The sequence below is a fragment of the Nerophis ophidion genome, linkage group LG23 (genome assembly GCF_033978795.1).
Source record: "Nerophis ophidion isolate RoL-2023_Sa linkage group LG23, RoL_Noph_v1.0, whole genome shotgun sequence".
NCBI lineage: Eukaryota > Metazoa > Chordata > Actinopteri > Syngnathiformes > Syngnathidae > Nerophis > Nerophis ophidion.
The window spans coordinates 8,766,071-8,787,008 of record NC_084633.1 but is presented as its reverse complement, the minus strand read 5'-3'; the positions used below and the strand labels follow the sequence as shown (position 1 = coordinate 8,787,008).

Here is a 20,938-nt window from a genome sequence, read left to right as displayed (position 1 = left end):
CTAACACAGATTTAGACAGATTTGTGATACATATTTGAGAGGAAAAGGTATTTTGTGTATATAGTAAACGTTTTGGATCTTTCAGTTCAACTCGTGAAAAATGGGAGCAAAAACAAATGTGTTGTATTTATACTTTTGTATATATAAATATATATATATATATTAGGGGTGTAACGGTACACAAAAATTTCCGTTCGGTACGTACCTCGGTTTAGAGGTCACGGTTCGGTTAATTTTTGGTACAGTAGGAAAACAACAAAATATAAATTTTTGGGTTATTTATTTACCAAATTTGTCAACAATGGCTTGATCCTTTTAACATTGGGAACATTATAATAATTCTTCCCACGTTAATCCACATTAAACCGCTTCAAGTTGTTGCTTAGATGAAATAAAATGACACCACTTTTCTTCTACATATAAAAAGTGTAACATTAAACAGTTTCAAGTCAACTCGTCATGTTTAATTTATTACAGCATTGGGGAAGCCTGTAGTTGATTTTTATTATGTAAATGTTATATTTTTATCAACATGTGATAGCATGGACCCTGCCATTCAAAACTAGGCAGCTACATTACTAATGATTAATGTAACTATAGCTGAAAATTCATCCCTGACCACCATGGAGGCTTTATGATGCACTTACATTATTTTATACACTATCAGAGACAGAAACTCTTCATTTAATGTAATGTCCTTTTTTGCTGCTTCAACACACCTCAATCAACACTGTCCATAACACAAACGCGCACGCACGCACGCACGCACGCACGCACGCAGACAGGCAGGCAGGCAGGCAGGCAGGCACACACACACACACACACACACACACACACACCGCAAAAGGAGCAAACATTACGCTAAAAGCTAACAAGCCTTCACCTAAAGCCAGGACTGCGAGTGAGCTGAGCTGCGGTTTGTTTCTAGAAGGTCAACGGGCTCATAGTGATGTTTAGAAAGTATTTGACTTGGAATATAATTTGGGGAGAGTGCGTTGCTCCCCTGCTAAACACCTATCTGCTCGACATCGACACTGAAGCGCTGACTACATCGCTCTGATTGCTGATTGGCTTTGTATGTAACCAATCAGATAGTTGTGTGGAGGGACAATGCAGGGTGCTGTGTACAGACAGAGGCAGAACGGAGCGGAGCAGCTTGTTAAGACTTTAGCATAGGCGGCTACTTCATATGTTCGTGAGTAACTCATTCGGTACTCCTCCGCACCGAATTGGAACGGTTCAATACAAATACACGTACCGTTACACCCCTAATATATATATACATATATATATATATATATATATATATATATATATATATATATATATATATTAACAAACATTTATTTAGGGGTATGAGATATATTCTAGATTTTTTAATCCGATCTTTTTAACATTCAAAAACCTAACTAAGGTTTTTACATGTATTTAAAAAAATCCATGCAATACTTAGTTTATTAGTGCATGTAAGTATATCAGGTGTGTATGTATGGGGGCCTAGAATGAGGCGCTACGTCCCTGAGGAGAAGAATACTTTTTTTCTGACTGCAAAACTCATCTTCACCCCTATCCTTGAATGGTCAAATAGCTCCATCTTTAAGTAAATTGCAATATTTAAATTCTATGTAAACTGCAATGTATCTAGCAATGTACAGTACAAATAAGTGGAGCAGGCGTGAAAGTATGTTCCCTTCCTCGGAAAGTGAGCAAAGAGCGCCCTCACCTGGTCTCCTCTCCCATGTGCTTGTCCACACAGTAGACCATGTCATTGTGCAGGGCGATGAGGTAGCTAACAAGGGCTGTAGAGCACAGACCGGAGCCTTGTCGCTGAGGAAACAGGACCTTAAGGTCACTGTAGGTGTCGAGGTCCTTCTGACAGAACTCGTCGGGCAGCTTGATCTCACCTGAGTGACAACATGTGGGTGGTCAGATTGGAAAATGTAGTACATTTATATTACATTGTATATTATCATGAGAATTAGGATTTACTTTTGGTTGCCAAAGAGGTTCTGAGCTGATTCCAGGTAGTCAAGAAGATGTTGATTTGTTTCTCATACCAGGCTTTTAATGAAGCTAGACCAAAAAGTAGAAAGTGTCAGTAAATTATTTCATAAAATCATGAATTATGGTTGACATTAAACTTTGTTTATGCAGGCCTGAAAACTAAAATTGTTACTGGCTGGCAGATAGGGGTGTAAAAAAAAAAAAAGCTTATCAAATGAACCACAATTCTTATTTGTAAAGATTCATAATCAATTCAAACAAATGAAAAAATTAAATATATATATATTTTTGAATTCATCTGTCCTTTCCAGTCACTCAGGCAAATCATATTGTTGATGTAAGTTGATGTAGATGCCAATATCTGCTGTACAGATTTACTTTAGAAAAGAGACGTGTGGGATACTTGTCTTGTTACCTTATTTGTATTTGACTCTATTAAATGTTTGGGTAGAATTTTATTAAACAAAACTACTTTTCTTTTAAGTAACACAGAACTTTATCAAAGCTATTTATTTTATCGAGGAATGTAGTTAATCATAGAACGGTCACCCAATGTTATTAAAAAACGTATTGATTATGAATCCAGAGTTGTTTTTAATCGAGAATCGATTCTGAAACAAACCATTACCCCCACGAATAGAATTGTGTGGTGCCCAAACATTTACAGCCTTAGTAACAGCAAGGTTTACATTTTACAAAGTACTCACATTGTTAACAATTTTGAATAAACACTTTTAAACCATTCTTTAAGACCCTGATAACATTTAGCGCAATTTAAAAAAAAAACCTGTAGATTTAGAACACAGTAACTTGTATTGAGAATGGATGAGAATACATTTGGACGCAACTTTTTGTTTGTTAAAAAGTAAAAAAGACGGAATGTGTTAAAAAAAAAAAGGTTGAAACAATTTTTCCTTTTTTTGACATAGAAGATGGGTGAGCGCATATGTTTAACATCCATCAGCTCTGTGATGTCATCATGGAGGACTGGGAGAGCATTCCACTAAAAACTTGTGAATTCCATGTTCAGTTTAACATTGGTTTGATATTTTGTGCCACAAATGATTGCTCCCTTTATTTTGTGACTATATTAAACACTGACATAATCATTGCATATAACAAATAATATAAAGGCAATACATTTTTATTTCACATTAGTATTATTTCTACCATTGTAATCATCTTGGAGAGCAGTTTTGTCAGGTGGTTTGTTTTGTGGTCATCACTTTCCAACAATTTATAATAAAGGAAAATTATAGAATTACACTGGCTCTTTCATCCGTGTTGATGTATTCGTCTTGCTCACTCGTTTTAAAACTGAAATATTCCTACAGTGGGACATTTGGCTTTGCAATGATCTGTTTTCTTCCAGGTTTTTGTTCCCTTGCGATGTTTCCCAATAGCAACGTGCGAAGCAGTGAGTAACAAGTTAACTAGCAGCCCCCACATCCACTCACTGACACAAAGACAGTGGATGACTGACAAGAAGATTCACTCTGTTCCATTTGATTGCTATTGAATAAAGGCGCTTGGGTGCGCGGAGACATGCACAGAGTGAACCCTCTTGCACTCTGGAAGCCAGAGACGACAAAAACAAACACAAACCGACATGGCAATTTCTCAATGCCAGCAAAATGATCAAGGTCATTTAAATTTTGGTTTGATAAATTGATGTATTTGATTATCTGCCCAGGCCTTACTCTCTGCCCAGGAGGATTGAGGCAGTGCTATCTAAGGGTGCTCACACTAAATATTCCGACTTTGGCCACAATGTTGACATGTTTGTTGTGATGTCTACCTACTTGTGTTGCCAGCTATTTTGACAATAAAGATTGTGTGTTTACTCATTTCCAGTGGATAGTAAATCTGTATTGTGTCACAAACTGTACACTGGCTACTGTAAAAGTATAACTAAATCTCATTTCTGTCATTTATTGTCCCTGGAGAAAACAACAGATATGCTAAAATGTGAACTGAGTCGTCATCCAGGGAGACCAGTCGGCGCTTGATCATAGTACTGTAAATGACCATGATTGGTTATGGTTTTAATTTGAATTAAATTGACCATCGGCCCTAAAAGAAGCTTTGGTGTCATTACCTTCTTTCTGGCTGTGGAGAAACTCCACGATGGTGCCGCACGTAATTTCACTCAGGTTTTGAAATTTCTTAACCAGTTCTTTCTGGAGGGTGAGGATGTCAGGGAGGTGCCTCACCAGTCGCAGCTCTGCTTCCTGATACAAACAAATAAAGTGCCAGAGTTTTAAAAATCAATCCTTTTAGAATGTAGGCCTACTTAAAATGGTGGTCAATGGCTATTCAAAAGATATTTCAAAAATTATTACATAATATGTTGGAAGGTGGTTGGGTTCATCCATAGGTGGAATAAAACCTTAACCCTTCTGCAAACTTAAATTTGACTGTACTGAGGGATATAACGGTACCAAAAGCTCACGGTAACACATTGCCACGGTATTGAGATCACGGGAGGATATCATTGTGGTATTGTCCAAAAAATAAATGCCAGTGTGTAAAATGAAGTCGCAGGAATGTTTAGGATAAACACACTTACTGTAACTGAACACACACATAATGCTCAAATGTTCTAATCATATTTATTATTACTACAAACAAGTACTGTAACTGTATACCGGTACTAAGAATTGTGTGGGAACACCCACTGTTTCAACCAAATATTGAAAATAAACTTCCATCCATCCATTTTCTACCGCTTATTCCCTTTCGGGGTCGCGGGGGGCGCTGGCGCCTATCTCAGCTACAATCGGGCGGAAGGCAGGGTACACCCTGGACAAGTCGCCACCTCATCGCAGGGCCAACACAGATAGACAGACAACATTCACACTCACATTCACACACTAGGGCCAATTTAGTGTTGCCAATCAACCTATCCCCAGGTGCATGTCTTTGGAAGTGGGAGGAAGCCGGAGTACCCGGAGGGAACCCACGCATTCACGGGGAGAACATGCAAACTCCACACAGAAAGATCCCGAGCCTGGATTTGAACCCAGGACTGCAGGAACTTCGTATTGTGAGGCAGACGCACTAACCCCTCTGCCACCGTGAAGCCCTGAAAATAAACTTAAAGTGTCTTAAAGTAACAATGTAAACAAACATCGTTACTAAAAACTATTTTTTTTTAGTTTAGTGTCTTTCAACTTTTACTTTCTGAAAAGCAGTGCCACCTGAAGTGAACATTTTTTTTAATATCAAATTGGAAAATGCAGTTTTTAAAGAAAAGTTAACTTATATCCATCCATCCATCTTCTACCGCTTGTAGCTCTGGGGATTGCAGTAGGGCTGCAGCCTATCCCAATACTTTTAATAAAGTAAATACCACACAAATTGATGTTTAGCCTCGTTGGCTTCAAATATTTTTTGCGGGTGATGGTTTATCAAGTAGCTTCTCAAATTACTCATATTCCCCTCAGCGTGCAGTGGCCTCTACGCTTAAAACGTAGTCATCAGCTCTGTTTTGGCTTGGAAACGGAGACAAAGGTGGCACACTTTGCAGTATGCAGACTTTATAACATCCGCCTAAGAGGTCATGTTTTTAACAGAGTTTGTTTCTCTGTTTGTTAGCAACGTAACTCAAAAAGTTATGGACAGGTTTTTAAAAAAGAAAAAGAAAAAAGAAAAAAATAATATATATATATATATATATAGCCACCGCCGAGAGGGACAAGCGGTAGGTAATGGATGGATATATGTCATATATAATTGTTTTTACATACATACATACATACATACATATATATATATATATATATACAGTATATATATATATATATATATATATATATATATATATATATATACAGTATATATATATATATATATATATATATATATATATATATATATATATACAGTATATATATATATACAGTATATATATATATATATATATGTATATATATATATATGTATATACGTTGTTTTTTTTATTTATTTTCATTGATTTAAAGGCAGTTTAACTAATTTATGGTCCTCAAATCACGGTCATTATGCTCAGTGACCTTGTGACCTGCTCAGTGGCCTTGTGGTTAGAGTGCCCGCCCTGAGATCAGTAGGTCTTGAGTTCAAACCCCGGTCGAGTCTTACCAAAGACTATAAAAATTAGGTTAATATATGAGCAAATATATAATGATTTATCAAATCGCGAGCTGCTATTCGAATTTCAATCAGGATTTATAAAATCACATTCCACCGATACATGCGTACTGTACCTAACTGACTACATCAGGCGAGAGATAGACAGGGGCAAGTACTGTGGAATGGTTATGATGGACCTTCAAAAGGCATTCGACACAGGTAACCACTCAATACTGTTCAACAAGTCGAGGGCAATCAGTTTTGACAGCGCAGCCACAAACTGGATAAAATCTTACCTTGAGGATAGAGAACACGTGGTCGAGGTGAACGGATCACTGTCCTCTCCCCTCAAGGTGAGCTGTGGTGTCCCACAGGGGAGCATTCTGGGACCATTGTTATTTTTAATTTACATTAACAACATGAAATTAGCACCTAACAGCAATTTGTTCCTGTTCGCGGACGACTTTGCGATCCTGGCCTCGGACAGGGACAAATTGAAGGTTGAAGGTGCACTCAGCACCGAACTATGTAATCTCTGTCTTTGGCTTTCCGATAACAAACTGTCACTACACCTGAGCTGTGGTGTCCAACAGGGGAGCATTCTGGGACCATTGTTAACGACTTGAAATCAGCATGTAACAGCAATCTGTTCCTGTTCGTGGACGATATTGCGATCCTGGCCTCGGACAGGGACAAATTGAAGGTTGAAGGTGCACTCAGCACAAAACTAAGTAATTTCTGTCTCTGGCTTTCCGATAACAAACTGTAAATACACCTGGGTAAAACAGAGTCCATCCTATTTGAGTCCAAGCACAACCTAGGTAAATCCCCGGGCTTTACGATTAAAGCAGGGGATACCATAATCAACAGCAAAGACAAGGTAATTTACCTATGTTGTACAATGGACAAAATTCTCTCGGGTGAAAAAATGGCATTAAAAGCAATCACCAAGATTGATTGATTGATTGATTGATTCTTTTATGAGTAGATTGCATAGTACAGTACATATTCCGTACAATTGACCACTAAATGGTAACACCCGAATAAGTTTTTCAACTTGTTTAAGTCGGGGTCCACGTTAATCAATTCGTCAATAATAAAACTAGATTTTTGGGCAATATTTCTGCGTTAATCAACAGGGATACACTTAAGACCCTTGCCGGTGCGCTTATACAGTGTCATTTTGAATATGCCTGCACCTCATGGTCCAACAGTATCCCCAAGCAACTAAAAACAAAACAGCAGACTTCCCAAAACAAGCTGGTAAGACTCCTGCTCAACCCGCCATACAGGACTCACCTAACTCAAGCCCACTTTAACAAAGTGGGATGGTTTAGAGTTGAGGAAAGAGTACACCAAATTGGAATGGGTCTGGTATTCACAATACTCAAAGAAACTGTCCCCAAGTACCTGTCGAACTATTTCACCAGACTAAGTGATGCTCACAGGTACTACACGAGAGGGAGTTTCCCAGACCTCGTCCTCTCCCCCAAATTCAAGACTCTCATAAGAAAAAATGCATTCTACTATTTTGCCACCACACAATGGAATGCACTCCCAACAGACCTTAAATTTCGAACTTCCCTACTAAATTTTTGAACTGCCATAAAATCATGGCTCAGCTCAACCTCAACCTGATCTGAACCAAAACTGATGAAGCATCAAACAGGTTTATATGTGGTTATAGTATATATATATTTTCTAATTCTGTTTTGCACAGTGGAGTCAACATGTGCAGAGTCATGTACATAGTATCATGTACATGGTGTATATATACTCCCAAGGACCCATTTTTTGTACATATTGTATTTCAAATCACCTGACATGTATACCTGACATATATGTACATAAGTTATCCATTTTTTTAAACAAATTAAAAAAAAAACATGTTACAGGTTATATATATTTTATTATTGAATGTATCAAATGTGATGAATATTTAATGGAACACAATGGAAACAAGCCTTTTTGCTTTTTGTGCCATCCATTTGCCTTTTTAAAGCATTAAATGGATTCAATTCTTTAAGATGTCAATAAACTCCTCAATGAATCATTAAAAAAACGCATTCCGCCTCTGCTTGGCACTCAGCTCCAAAATGATTCCCGAGTGCGGCCACCACTGCTGCTCACTGCTCCCCCCACCTTCCAGGGCGTGGAACAAGGGGATGGGTCAAATGCAGAAGGTAATTTCACCACACCTAGTGTGTGACTATCAGTGATACTTTAACTTAAAAAGCTTTGAGAATTACGCTCATGGTTTTCTGGCGCCATCTGATGGTTACAGGGCACAATTGCATCATAACAATATTTTCTAGTTTTTCATTCGGCATGAATGACATTTAGTTCGGTTTTCATGAAAAATGCAAAATAATCTATCAGAACGACAGTCTCTTAAAAATAGCAGTTATAATGGGAGTCAATAGGGCTGAAAGAGATTTAAGAGAAAGTGTGTGTATTTGATTTTTAGATCTTATTTTAACACATTTGCAATCATAATTAATCCATTTAATGCAATCATTATGGATTTCACTTTCACAGTATCATGTTAGACCCGCTCGACATCCATTGCTTTCCTCCTCTCCAAGGTTCTCATAGTCATCATTGTCACCGACGTCCCACTGGGTGTGAGTTTTCCTTGCCCTTATGTGGGCCTACCGAGGATGTCGTAGTGGTTTGTGCAGCCCTTTGAGACACTAGTGATTTAGGGCTATATAAGTAAACAGTGATTGATTGATTGATAATTAATCATTAATGAAAATAAAAAACTTTAGGCAAAATTTTAGACTGCTAACCTTCAAACTGAACATCACATAAGGAAAACATTACATTTCCATTTGGGGCCCTAGGGTTGCACAAGAGTTTGACGATATAGCCGCAAAGCCAAATCGTTATGGACTGAGCGTCCAAATTTCATTTCAGTTCTGTACAGTAAATAAAGCCACTACCACTTCCTAACCAAGTTTACTGACCCTGTTGAGAAATCTCCATAACACAGGCAGGTTGTCTTTTCCGTCACTCAGCTCCACCACATGTGTAAGGTGCGGTAGAGAGACTTTCTCCCTGCAGCTCCACAAGGCTGAACTTTGGATGTGGGAATTTGTTGGAAGTGACGCCAAGAAGAAGCCTGGATTGTCACACAGCAGCCTCATGATGGGATTGGAGTTGTCATTCTGGATTAACATGTTCATTTGCTTAAGCTGTCGATCCAAAAGCTGCAGGGGCACAATGAAGCACTGATTAAAAGAAGACTCATTTCTGAGGGTCTAGTTTAAGATCATGAAAATACACTGTACCATCAGCTTAGGCATGATGATTTTGCTCATTTGGACCTCCCATTCACTTCTCATTACTTTGGTGGAAAGTAACCGGTGATCGGTCGCTGAAAGAATGGTCAGAAAAGATTGAACCAAGGTAGGAATTGCTCAATACAACAAACAAACCAAAGCGTAACATTACACTGTATGTGGGAATCGTACTGCAGTGGGAATAATTTAATTAATCAACAACCTGGCTGCATTATTAAATAAAACATTGGTACAACAAGAAGATAACCACTGCATTATAAAACACAAGTAAAACTATGACAAAAAAAGTAACAGGAAGGCGTTTGCAGTGCAATAGTGTCACCTGGTGGCATGTTGTAGTTATCAGAGTCAAGACAGAATGAGTTTTGTCTTACAGTTCTGGGACTCTTGAGGTTTCAGAAGGCTACCGAGCAGCAGGTGAACTGTACCGACTGCGTCATCTGTCCCTTTGCGCAGACATTTGACAAGATGCTCTATGTCTTTTTGAAGGTGAGCAAGTAGAAATGACCCTGGGTCTGTGACCGTAGGCTTGATGATAGAAGCGATAGCCTATGAAAACAAGATGCAAAAGACAAATATCATCAAGGATCTCATCTTACCGATATTCCTGCTGCCAGGCGTCGAGTATGAAACAAATAGGCCTGAAAGTGAACATTTAGTCATGCTACCTTGGTGGAGCTCCAGACGCCAAGCAGCATGGCCATGTGAGTTAGCATGCGGATAATTGTGAAGGCAACAGGAGATAGATGACCATTGTCCATCATGTCTGCATTGTTCCTTCGACTGGGGTTGCCTAGGATGTGGCCTGGATGAGTGCGGTCGCCTCTGAAAGACAACGAGACAAGGATAAATGTCAACTACGCAGTAAGACTTTTAGATATCTTTTATCTTCGACGATCAAGGCTTCCAGGATTTTGCATATTTTTGCACAAATTGACCCAATTTAGCTACCTATTATCTAAAGTATTTCCTCCACACGTGTTTTATTGCGTATTTTGCAGGGTTCTCAAAGTTAGCTCATGTCTTTGAACACAAAACAGCATTAATAATGTAAGGACGCCGATTAATCAGGCAGTTTATTTTGAGTGTGTATGCTTTTTTATCCTAACCGTGGATGGTTACCGAAAAGACAGAGCAGGTTGTTACATGGTCAGTAACCAGGTCAACGCATACGTCAGTGCAGTCTAGGAATGCAACAATTGACCAGTTTTACTATTGAAAATGTCACTGTGGTTTATCCGCAAAGTCTCTACTGAACCGTGTGTTTCAGTCCTCCTCCCTGGTTTAAAACGGACATTATTTTAGCACAACCTGCACGGAACGAAAACAAAGTTACACCAGCGCTAATACACATCTATGGAGAGGCACGAACACTTTTGATCAAATAACAAATAAATGAAGATGAAAATAAAAACACATACATATCCTGTGGGACATTCTAACAATAAAATTGCATTAGTATAAAAAATATATGTATATCTTTAAACCTGCACGGAACGAAAACAAAGTTACACCAGCGCTAATACACATCTATGGAGAGGCACGAACACTTTTGATCAAATAACAAATAAATGAAGATGAAAATAAAAACACATACATATCCTGTGGGACATTCTAACAATAAAATTGCATTAGTATAAAAAATATATGTATATCTTTAAAGTTAATTTAAATTATGCAACCAGGTATTTTACTGGGATTAATGGTGATTATTGAAAAAGCAACATTTTGATTAATTGGATTTTAGAACTATAATCGTTCGACTGCGCCACTATTTTCTGACTTCACCACAGAGGTGTCAGTGAATTTTTTAAACAGCAACACGGGGAATGGTCTGGGAGCAATAAGATTGAACAATAAAAAATAGTTTATTTAAGCTAATGTAAATATGCTTTATATAAATATTAGATTAAAGTATTGGTCAACAGTATTGTCCTGGAAAATTGTTTTATTTATTCTATGCTTTTAGTTGTATTTTACCTTAACACCTCTTTTTACTTAAGAAGTTAAAACATTGCCCTCTTGGATTCATTTGAGTCCGAGCAGCCAGCGATAGCAGTGCAATCCCTTTTAGACCTGCTAGGCTTATTAATCTTACTAAAAGTATGGTTTCAATGTATGAAATGTTTTTCAAATGAGAAAACCTTGAAAATTAAGAAAAAAATATTTTTAGTAAGTCAAAAACAAAATGAAGTGAAGGAAAGTCTTTTCTAACAAACTTCTTTGCAAAAAAAATGCTCACAAAGTCCTGGAGAGACGGCACGATGGTTAAAATACAGGCGACTTACTGGTTTTCAACAGGATTAAAATTTGGTACAGGTTTGTGGTTGGTCCCACCAATAAGAGCACCACAGTCATAGCAATGACGTGTTGTCATAGGCATCCCACACTAGTCACACAAAGAGAAAATAAACACTTTAAATATAAAAACAGATATCCAGATACTGTAGATCTTTGGAATAGAGTAAATACAACATACTTCGCCAACAGTACAGGGGTGTCCATTTGGACAATCTGAAACAGGAACGTAACAATTGTTTAATTAGATTTCCAGGAAAATTACATTCGACAGCCACATTATTTTGAATCAAAACGTTTTTTCTTACTTACAGTACCACTTCATTCCCGGCAGAGCTTGCATCGCATCTGCTAACTTGTCTTGGGGCATGGTAGGCAGGAAGGCAGCCTAAAAATGACAACAAATAATTTCTCATCACTGCAGCTACACTAAAAGCAGCTGAACAATGTAATATACAATGCAATTTTTAAATCTCAACAGTCCTAAGGTTGCCCAGACCGACGATCAGGGGTGTCCAAGTGTGGCGGGCGGGGGATCAGACACAGAGGGGCCTTTGGCTATTGTAAAGTTTGAAGATTTTTTTTTTTTTACATATACATGTATGTAATTATTAAAAACATCATAAATGTTAATATAAAAATAAATATGTGAAAGTAACATTAAGGTTGCTTAAATCAAACAAAGAATGTCCAACACTACCTATAACACCCAATCAAAAATACAAAATGGTTCGTTCCAGCTAGATAGTAGAAAACCTAACTTTGAACACGTCACTCAACACAGACATCACAACATCATCAAAGTTCACCTTTAAGCATTCACAGACAGCATCAGCAAGCATGAGGTGATGGAATAAAAGTTAAAAATGAATCTAAATCTATCTATGGCAGCATAGAAGAAAGGTGTGTACAAGTTTAACTTTTGCATCTATTTGCACATAACTGTGGTGCGTTCAAAGATCTTCGAATTAAGTTACAACCATAGGTGTCACTAGTTTTTCCAAGACGGGGAGACTTAACTCCTGGGGGACGCACTAATAAGATAGATAGATAGCACTTTATTGATTCCTTCAGGAGAGTTCCTTCAAGAAAATTAAAATTCCAGCAGCAGTGTACAGAGTTGAGATCATTTTAAATAAAAGTAAAAAGTAAATAATGGGGGTTTAAAAGGAAACAAAATACAAAAATATTACAATAAGAATAAAAACTAAAAAGCAACAATGAGAATAAAAATATAACAGTAAAATAAGAATATAACAAGACAAAGTAGGCAGTAGTGACCATGTTATGAAAACGTATTGCACTGTTATTGTTTTGCATCCCCTGTCATCCTAGTACCCCTCCGCCCCCCTCCCCAGAGAGGAGTTGTACAGTCTAATGGCGTGTGGGACAAAGGAGTTCTTGAGTCTATTAGTTCTGCACTTGGGATGAAGCAGTCTAGCACTGAACAGGCTCCTCTGGCTACTGATAACGCTATGCAGAGGGTGACTGGCATCATCCAGGATGCTCACTAGTTTATCAACAGTCCGCTTCTCTGCCACCGTCACCAGTGTGTCCAGTTTCATTCCGATTGTAGAACCGGCCCGCCTGATCAGTTTCTCAAGTCTGGAGCTGTCCTTCTTAGATGTACTGCCCCCCCAGCACACTACCATGTAGAACAGAACACTGGCAACCACAGACTGGTAGTACATCCACAGGAGTTTTTTGCAGATGTTGAAGGAGTGCAGTCTCCTGAGGAAGTACAGCCTGCTCTGTCCTTTCTTGTACTGATGGTCCGTGTTAACAGTCCAGTCCAGTTAATTGTCCACCCAAACCCCGAGGTACTTGAATGAGTCCACGGTCTGTACCTCAACTCCCTCGATCACAATAGGTTGTGACCGTGGACTCGACCTCCCAAAGTCAATGACCAACTCCTTGGTCTTTGATGGATTGATAACATGATCGTAATAATAATGCTGTATTATTATGATTTGTATTATCCACAGTTATGCAGCGGAGATTGGCTCCAGCACCCTCCGCGAACCCAATAGGGACAAGCGGTTGACAATGGATGGATTGTTATCCACTGATGCTAATCCTAAATGTATCAGTTCAGTTCCGTTTAGTTTAAGTTTATTTTGAACATGCATACGATACAATGTAATGCATCACACATCTAGTTGATTCATTACAGCACGTCCAAAAAGGAGTAGGAAGAAGCAGAGCTTATTTAATACTACCCCTTTTCATACTATAGCAATTGTATCCAATTTCCTTGTTCTCTGTAACAGAACAGTGAACAAATAAATAATAAATACAAAATATACCATGGTAAGCAAAAAAATATTAAATGTATAAATAATCTTTGTCTCAATAAAAAAAAAAGGGAAAACAAGTGTTCAAGATGTTCGTCATAGTCCTTGTTCTGTGTACATTGTGAACACTTGTAATTTGAACAGTCTCTTAAACTGAATCATATTGGTGCTTTTTAAAATTTCTTTCTTTCTTTTTTTAATGACAAGGACGTTAAACATTATTCAAGTCAGTCTGTGGCTTCCCAGCCTCCAGTCATCAAAACACAAATGGCAAATAGCTACGGTGGCTGAGAAAGGTCACAACAAATGCAAACGCAACAACATCATAAATTACAACACAACAACTTTAAGATTCGCAAAAGCCACAAACGACATAAACGCCACAACACAATTATATAAAACCCCAACACGATAACATAAAGCCACAACACAACTTTAAGCCACAAAGGATGCGACGAAAAAAACAGAAGCGACAAGTTATGACAATGGACCAAATTTCTGAAACAGCATCGTGAACACTATTTAATTTCTTTGGTTAATCTATTCTATAATTGTATTTCACATACTGATATACTAAAGGTTTTAAGTGTTGTACAGGCATACAAATGTTTTAAATGAGATTTTCCTCTAAGGTTATATTTCTTGTCTTTTGTTGAGAAGAATTGTTGTACATTCTTGGGTAGCAGGTTATAGTTTGATTTAACCACAATTTTAGCTGTTTGCGAATGCACTAAATCGTTGAATTTCAATAATTGTGATTTAATGAAAAAAGGGTTTGTATGTTCTCTATATCCAACATTATTTGTATTTCTAATTGATCTTTTTTGTAACACATTTAGTGAATGAAGCGCACATTTGTAGTTGTTTCCCCATATTTTGACACCATAACACAGATATGGCAACACTAGCGAGCAGTAGAGAATATTAAATGATTTTTGGTCTGGAACACGTTTTGCTTTATTCATTATTGATGTGTTTCTTGCTACTTTATGTTGTATATTTTTTACATTGGATTAATTACATCAGATAATCTTTACTTTACCCTCTGAAGTAAAGGAAAACTTGGCATATTTAAGTGATCAACAAACTAAACTAATTTGTAGGCACTTTATTGTAAAAAAAAACCACTAAACAGAATATGTTTTGTTTTGATATGTTAGTCCCATCTTAAAAAACAACAACTATGCAATAATTCGTTTTTTAGTGCATGTAAACATACCACGTGTGTATGGAGTGGCGGCATTGGTTTGAGGGTGGGATATGGGGGCCCTTTAGGAGTCTTGTGTGTGGGGGTCCAGAAGTTGGTGCTATGCCCCTGCCGACAATTCAGGGACTACTTGCCCCAGAATGTGGACACTCAACCCTCCAGTGTCTTAAAGACATCAAAATTGTGATTTTTAGTTAAATGTTCAGGACAAATACGCCTCATATTTAAATTTATTTTTGGGGGGGAAGGGCTTGTTAAACAATGTTTAACAATGTTTCTTATTTTTTTAAGACCATTTATTACTACCGTCGCATATGTGTGCAATTAATAATTTCGGAAAAAATAAACACAACAATTCTTGTGAAGATAATAAAGGCAATTATTTTTGAAAACATTGCCAGAACAGATTGTTTGACTTCAGATATTCTAATATACATTATTTACAATAGGAGAAAATCCCAGGATTGGCGTGGATTGTAAAAATTCCACTGTACCTGCATGCTTGCTGGGGCCATCGCCAGCTGCTGCAGAGGCGCTACAATCTTCTGGTTCGTGCAGAGCAGGACTGCAGCCAGGTGAACAGTCAGCGAGACGGACACGTAATAGTCCCCTGAAATCCCGGGACCGAGCGCCATGGGCCCTAATCTGTTGGTCACCAGAGCCTGAGCAAAGCGCTTTACCTTTGGGTCGGCAAGCACCTTGGAAGACTCAATGAAATTCAGTAGGGGTTGTAGACGCTGGAAGGTGCGAAAAAAGGACAAAAAGACATGCTTAACCGAGATAATGACTTGCTTAATATAAAGTGCTTGCTCCATAGTTCGTAAATGTACCTCCTGGTTTATGTGTAAACTGGCATTGGGATTTCTGTAGAGGGTTGTTACTTCTCTGTACAGTGCTAAGAGAAGGTAAACTGTCACCTGTGGTGATGTTGTGCAGTCCTGTGAGGTAAAAAAAACAAACACAAAAAATTAAACACCCAATCCCCACGTCACCCTCAGACAAGAAACAAGAAAAGTGTAAAAAATTTACCTGACAAATATCATCTAGATTGTTCATTTGGCCGTCTGCAATTGCCTGTACACATGCATCTCTGATTGCCTTGTAGCTCTCCCCACACACAAGATACTGATCAACTGAGGTGGCCTCTTCACTCTGAGTGGAGTTCATATGAAAAAGAAAAGGCCTTTAGAAACTAATTGAATCAGATTTAAATCATTTATGTTATAAATAACTAAGGATGCTCATAGTAACTGATTAATCAATCTGGTCATGTGTTTGGTATTGATTCTTCATTAATTAATTGCATCTTTAAGAAAAGTTAAATTAATTGCTCAACTGTGCAGTAGAGGTAATAGTGTTTCAGTTTGTACTTGTCTTTTGTCTGAAGAACAACATGACTTAAACTTTGGAACTATACAATCCCATTGAAATTAACAATTAACTGTTGTTAATTTAGTTGGATGGCCATCGCTGATTGAGAAATTGTACGTAACCTTTTGCAGAACTTCCTCGGGAAAGAGCCAGTGCATGTTCTCAATGTTGAGCAGTTTCAAGACAAACTCCACTCCTTGTTGGCAGCATATCTTACGAATCAAGTAGACACGATACCAGTTGTTCCCACTGCATGTGCACAGCTTTATCACAGCCTCCAGGAAGTCATCGTTTTTAAACTGACCCATGCCCTGGAATTCTGAAAAAACAGATAAAAGTTTTAACTATGCACCATGTGAAGACTGTCCAGTATTTCATCATCTAAAACTGCTCACGAGTGTCAATGATGGCAGCTGCGACATCCAGGTCCATTCGAAGTCTTGCCACCTGCTGTAGATTCTCCACGGTCGGTTCAGCTGACAGATTGTGCGACAGCAGAAATTCCTTCAAGAAGTCACTTTCATGGCGCAGACAAACCCGCCTGTCTGTATCAGATCTAAACTCAAACCTCTCGTACATGGAATCCTTCAGGCAAGAACAGAGAGATACTGTAACAAATGACCCATTTCATAGAACAGGTAAATTGCAACAATCTAGAATCAAGAATTTCTTGTGGGCAACATTAAAAAAAGGTTTAATCAGTATTACGCTATTTTCAAATAAATATACTGTTCCATCAATCAATCAATCTTGGCTTGGCATTAAAACTTAAAATGTCAAATTGTATAAAAGCTGAAAAGGGACAGGTGAAATAATTAAATGTTAATAATTAATTATTTAAAATTTTAATTGAATACAAAAATGTGTCATTAAATAATATAAAAATATATTTATTTTTTTAATTATATGATTATTTTACAATGTATTAATTATTTAACAACTACATTATTTGTTTGACTATGTATTTGTTTATTTAATGTTAAATCAAATAGTATATGATTTATATTTGAATTATTAAAAAACATTATAAAACATTTATTTAATTACTTATCTAATGAACCTGTGTGGTAGTGTCATGAAGGAATTTTATCGTTCAAAGTCAGTGGGTGGGGCTAACAGGAATCTAGTCCAACCAATGATTGCTTTGTTCTGAAGCTTGAAGTCTTATAAAACAAGGTTGCAAGGAGAATATCCTACTTTCGGTAATATTTTAGACATTACAGAGTACGTAGCAGTTAAAGTAGAATCATCTTTTGACGTTATTTCGGCACTTTAACACCAAGATATCGACCACTACACTTTCAGTTCTGTGATCGACAAGTGGAAGTGTCGGGTAACCAATCAGATGTTGAGATACGCCCATTGACTTAATGCTGAGTTTGACCGATATAATAAAAATTGATAAAGTGCTGCCAAACGCGTTCATGAAATAAATAATGAATTAAATCATGAAATACATAAACCCTGAAATAATAATTAATTGTGAGATTAAATATTGAATTGTGTAATAATTACATTGATGATTAAATAATTAACTGAGTTTCAAAATACTCTTCATAAATCATTTAATAATCAATTAAAACATTAAATTGTGAAATATAATAACACAATTCGATTGTGAAATAATTACTTAAATAGGTAAATAATATATATGTTTAATTTTACATTGAATATTTAATGATACATTTAACAATGTATAATGCATATGTTGGAGCCTATTTATATTATTTATTTATTAATTGTTTTGACAATCTAATTCAATAATGCCAATGAAGTTGTTGATTATTTATTGGATGTTTTAGATGAATTATGATTGATTGATTGTTTTCAGCTGCTCACGCTCCTCCTGGTGGGCAACTTCCTCCTCCTATAATTAGGAGGACAGCACAGCTGGGCGCTGCCTTTGTCCGTCTGTCATACTGAAGGAGTGAGGAGTGATATTGTTTGTTTACCACTAAATAAGTTTATTTGTATTATATAGAAAGTCAACCACGGTGAATATTTTTTGTTTGTGAAAATAAATTAACATTTTGAAACTGGAAGTATCTCCGCGAGTGCTTATTAGGAATTTAGTGCGTCATAAAACCTCCTCCTCAAAGCTACTCTGCAATTTTTATTTTTATTTTTTCGAAACCTTTCTGGAATGACAGAGTAGCCGTAACAAGGTAAACAAACATCACTGAAGACTCAAAGGACCATCCACAATCGCGCTGCACCGACGACAGCAAGCAGCCGGCGGGCCGTAAGTAAAATCAGCTGATGACGTCATGAATAAATAAATGAATGAACGCGCCGCTGCGCTGCATGGAATCATTCCAACGCTATTAGAAGAAAAATTAAAGATTGTGGATGTGAAATACAAATGTTGGAAGGACGTTTAGGAATGAACTAAACGATCAACTAAGTGGAAATTAAATTGATCTGTGTGATTATTTGGAATGATGTCTGGCACACCTGAGACGGCAACTGAACACGACGACATGCTGAGAACGTGCATTGCTTCGCGCAGAGGCAGACTGGGCGCGTGCACGAGGAGGCTAAATGCAATAAAGACTTTGATGACTGATGTTACAAATGCTGATAAAGTCAATGATGATTTAGAAGTATTTAAAGAAGCTGTGGATGAATTTAAAAATGCTCACAACTTTGTGCAAGAATTGCTCTTAGAAAAGGAAAAGGAAAATGATAATTATGACTGGTATGAACCCAGAATTATACATTTGAATTATTTCATGAAAGATGTTGAAACATGGAAAAGAGAAATTGCACAATCAAAAGTTGGACCACTGGACAGCATATCAAATGTATCACACAAATCAAAGTCTGCCACTGGATCAAAAGCCTCCAGATGTTCCTCAGTGTCCTCAGAATTAAAAAAGGCCAAAGCAGACCAGGCTGCTACAATGGCTTGAGCTGCTGCACTGAAGGAAAAACACACCTTGCAACTGGAGGAAACAAAGCTTAAAGCGAAGATGGAGCAAATGGAGTTGGAAGCAGACCTCCCACCATCAACTGCTAAAATACAAATCCTTTAAAGCGATTTGATTCATGAAAGTATTGAGGTGGCTCAGGAACCCATGACTGAGTATTATGATTCTCACCATGAAACACAAACTATGAAGAGGAATGTGGACTTTCTAGAGTTCGGTGCAATACCCAAGACCCCACTTCACCAAACCATCTCAAGTCTCCACAGACCTCTACCTCAAAGGAACACCAACACATCAGAAGATCTAAATAAACCTCAAAACAAAAACACAACTGAAGAACACAGGACCCAGAGTGTAAATCAGACTCAAGTAATAAATCACCATGCACAAGATAATGTGGTCATTAATACTGCTCATGATAACGTGAATATGGTTATTCAAAGACAAAGTGACATCGCAAAACTCATTGTCTCACAGCAAAAACTGTCTCTACTACCAGCAAGAGAGATGTCTGTGTTTGATGGTAACCCACTGGCATATCAGTCTTTTATCCATGGATTTGAACACTTGATTGAAGACAAGACTGAGAATCATCAAGACCGACTCTACTACCTTGAGCAGTTACCTCTGGTTTGCCAAGAGACTTGGTTCGCAGCTGTTTGCACATGGAAGCCAGTAGGGGCTATAATGAAGCAAGGCGCCTCTTAAAAGAACATTTTGGAAATTAGTTGAACATTTCGGGAGCATATTTGGAAAAGGCCTTGAATTGGACAGCGATTACAGCTGAGGATGGGAAAATGCTGCATGCATATGCACTGTATTTAAGAGGATGCTGCAATGTAATGCAAGATTTACAGTATTTGGAGGAACTTGATATCCCATCGAACCTAAGGCTGATTACATCCAAACTACCCTACAAACTCAGAGAAAAGTGGCGCAGCACAGCTTTTGAGACACAACAGAGGACTGGAATGAGGATCAGATTCAACAACTTTGTGGATTTTGTGGAAAACCATGCCAAGATGCTTTTGGATCCGTTGTTTGGAGACATTCAGGACCAAACAACGAAAAGGCCTCTCCCAAGAAGCACAAGTGGATCAAAACCAAGCAGAAGCAGCAGCTTTGCTACTTCAGTAGCTGTGAATACAGAGCCAGCAGGACTCACTCTAAAACAATCATCTGTTCCACAACAACCTGCTCAAACCACACCCAGTGGTATCATCCCGTTATGTGGATATTGTCATGGCAAACATGCTCTGATTAACTGTTCACAATTCAAAACACAGTCACATGACAAAAAGATTGAATTTTTAAGAACACAAGGATATTGTTTTGGTTGCCTAATAAAAGGTCATCCAAGCAAACATTGTACAAGAAGATCAATGTGTCAGGTTTTTAATATGAAACATCCTACCGCAC

General features: G+C 37.6%; 1 protein-coding gene across 3 annotated transcripts in view; it reads right to left on the bottom strand.

The window, feature by feature from the left end:
• LOC133541821 (E3 ubiquitin-protein ligase rnf213-alpha-like) overlaps positions 1–20,938 on the bottom strand; it is an 88,648-nt gene that overhangs the window by 13,307 nt on the left and 54,403 nt on the right. For all 3 annotated transcript variants that reach the window (XM_061885444.1, XM_061885445.1, XM_061885446.1), the window contains 15 exons: positions 16,985–17,174; positions 16,712–16,908; positions 16,248–16,370; positions 16,049–16,156; positions 15,713–15,955; positions 12,030–12,105; positions 11,899–11,933; positions 11,708–11,808; positions 10,088–10,244; positions 9,794–9,968; positions 9,408–9,493; positions 9,084–9,326; positions 4,103–4,235; positions 1,990–2,073; positions 1,724–1,904 (listed from right to left, as the gene is read on the bottom strand). In XM_061885444.1, the coding sequence (XP_061741428.1) occupies positions 1,724–1,904; positions 1,990–2,073; positions 4,103–4,235; positions 9,084–9,326; positions 9,408–9,493; positions 9,794–9,968; positions 10,088–10,244; positions 11,708–11,808; positions 11,899–11,933; positions 12,030–12,105; positions 15,713–15,955; positions 16,049–16,156; positions 16,248–16,370; positions 16,712–16,908; positions 16,985–17,174 (2,132 nt within the window). The remainder of the gene's footprint in view (positions 1–1,723; positions 1,905–1,989; positions 2,074–4,102; positions 4,236–9,083; positions 9,327–9,407; positions 9,494–9,793; positions 9,969–10,087; positions 10,245–11,707; positions 11,809–11,898; positions 11,934–12,029; positions 12,106–15,712; positions 15,956–16,048; positions 16,157–16,247; positions 16,371–16,711; positions 16,909–16,984; positions 17,175–20,938) is intronic.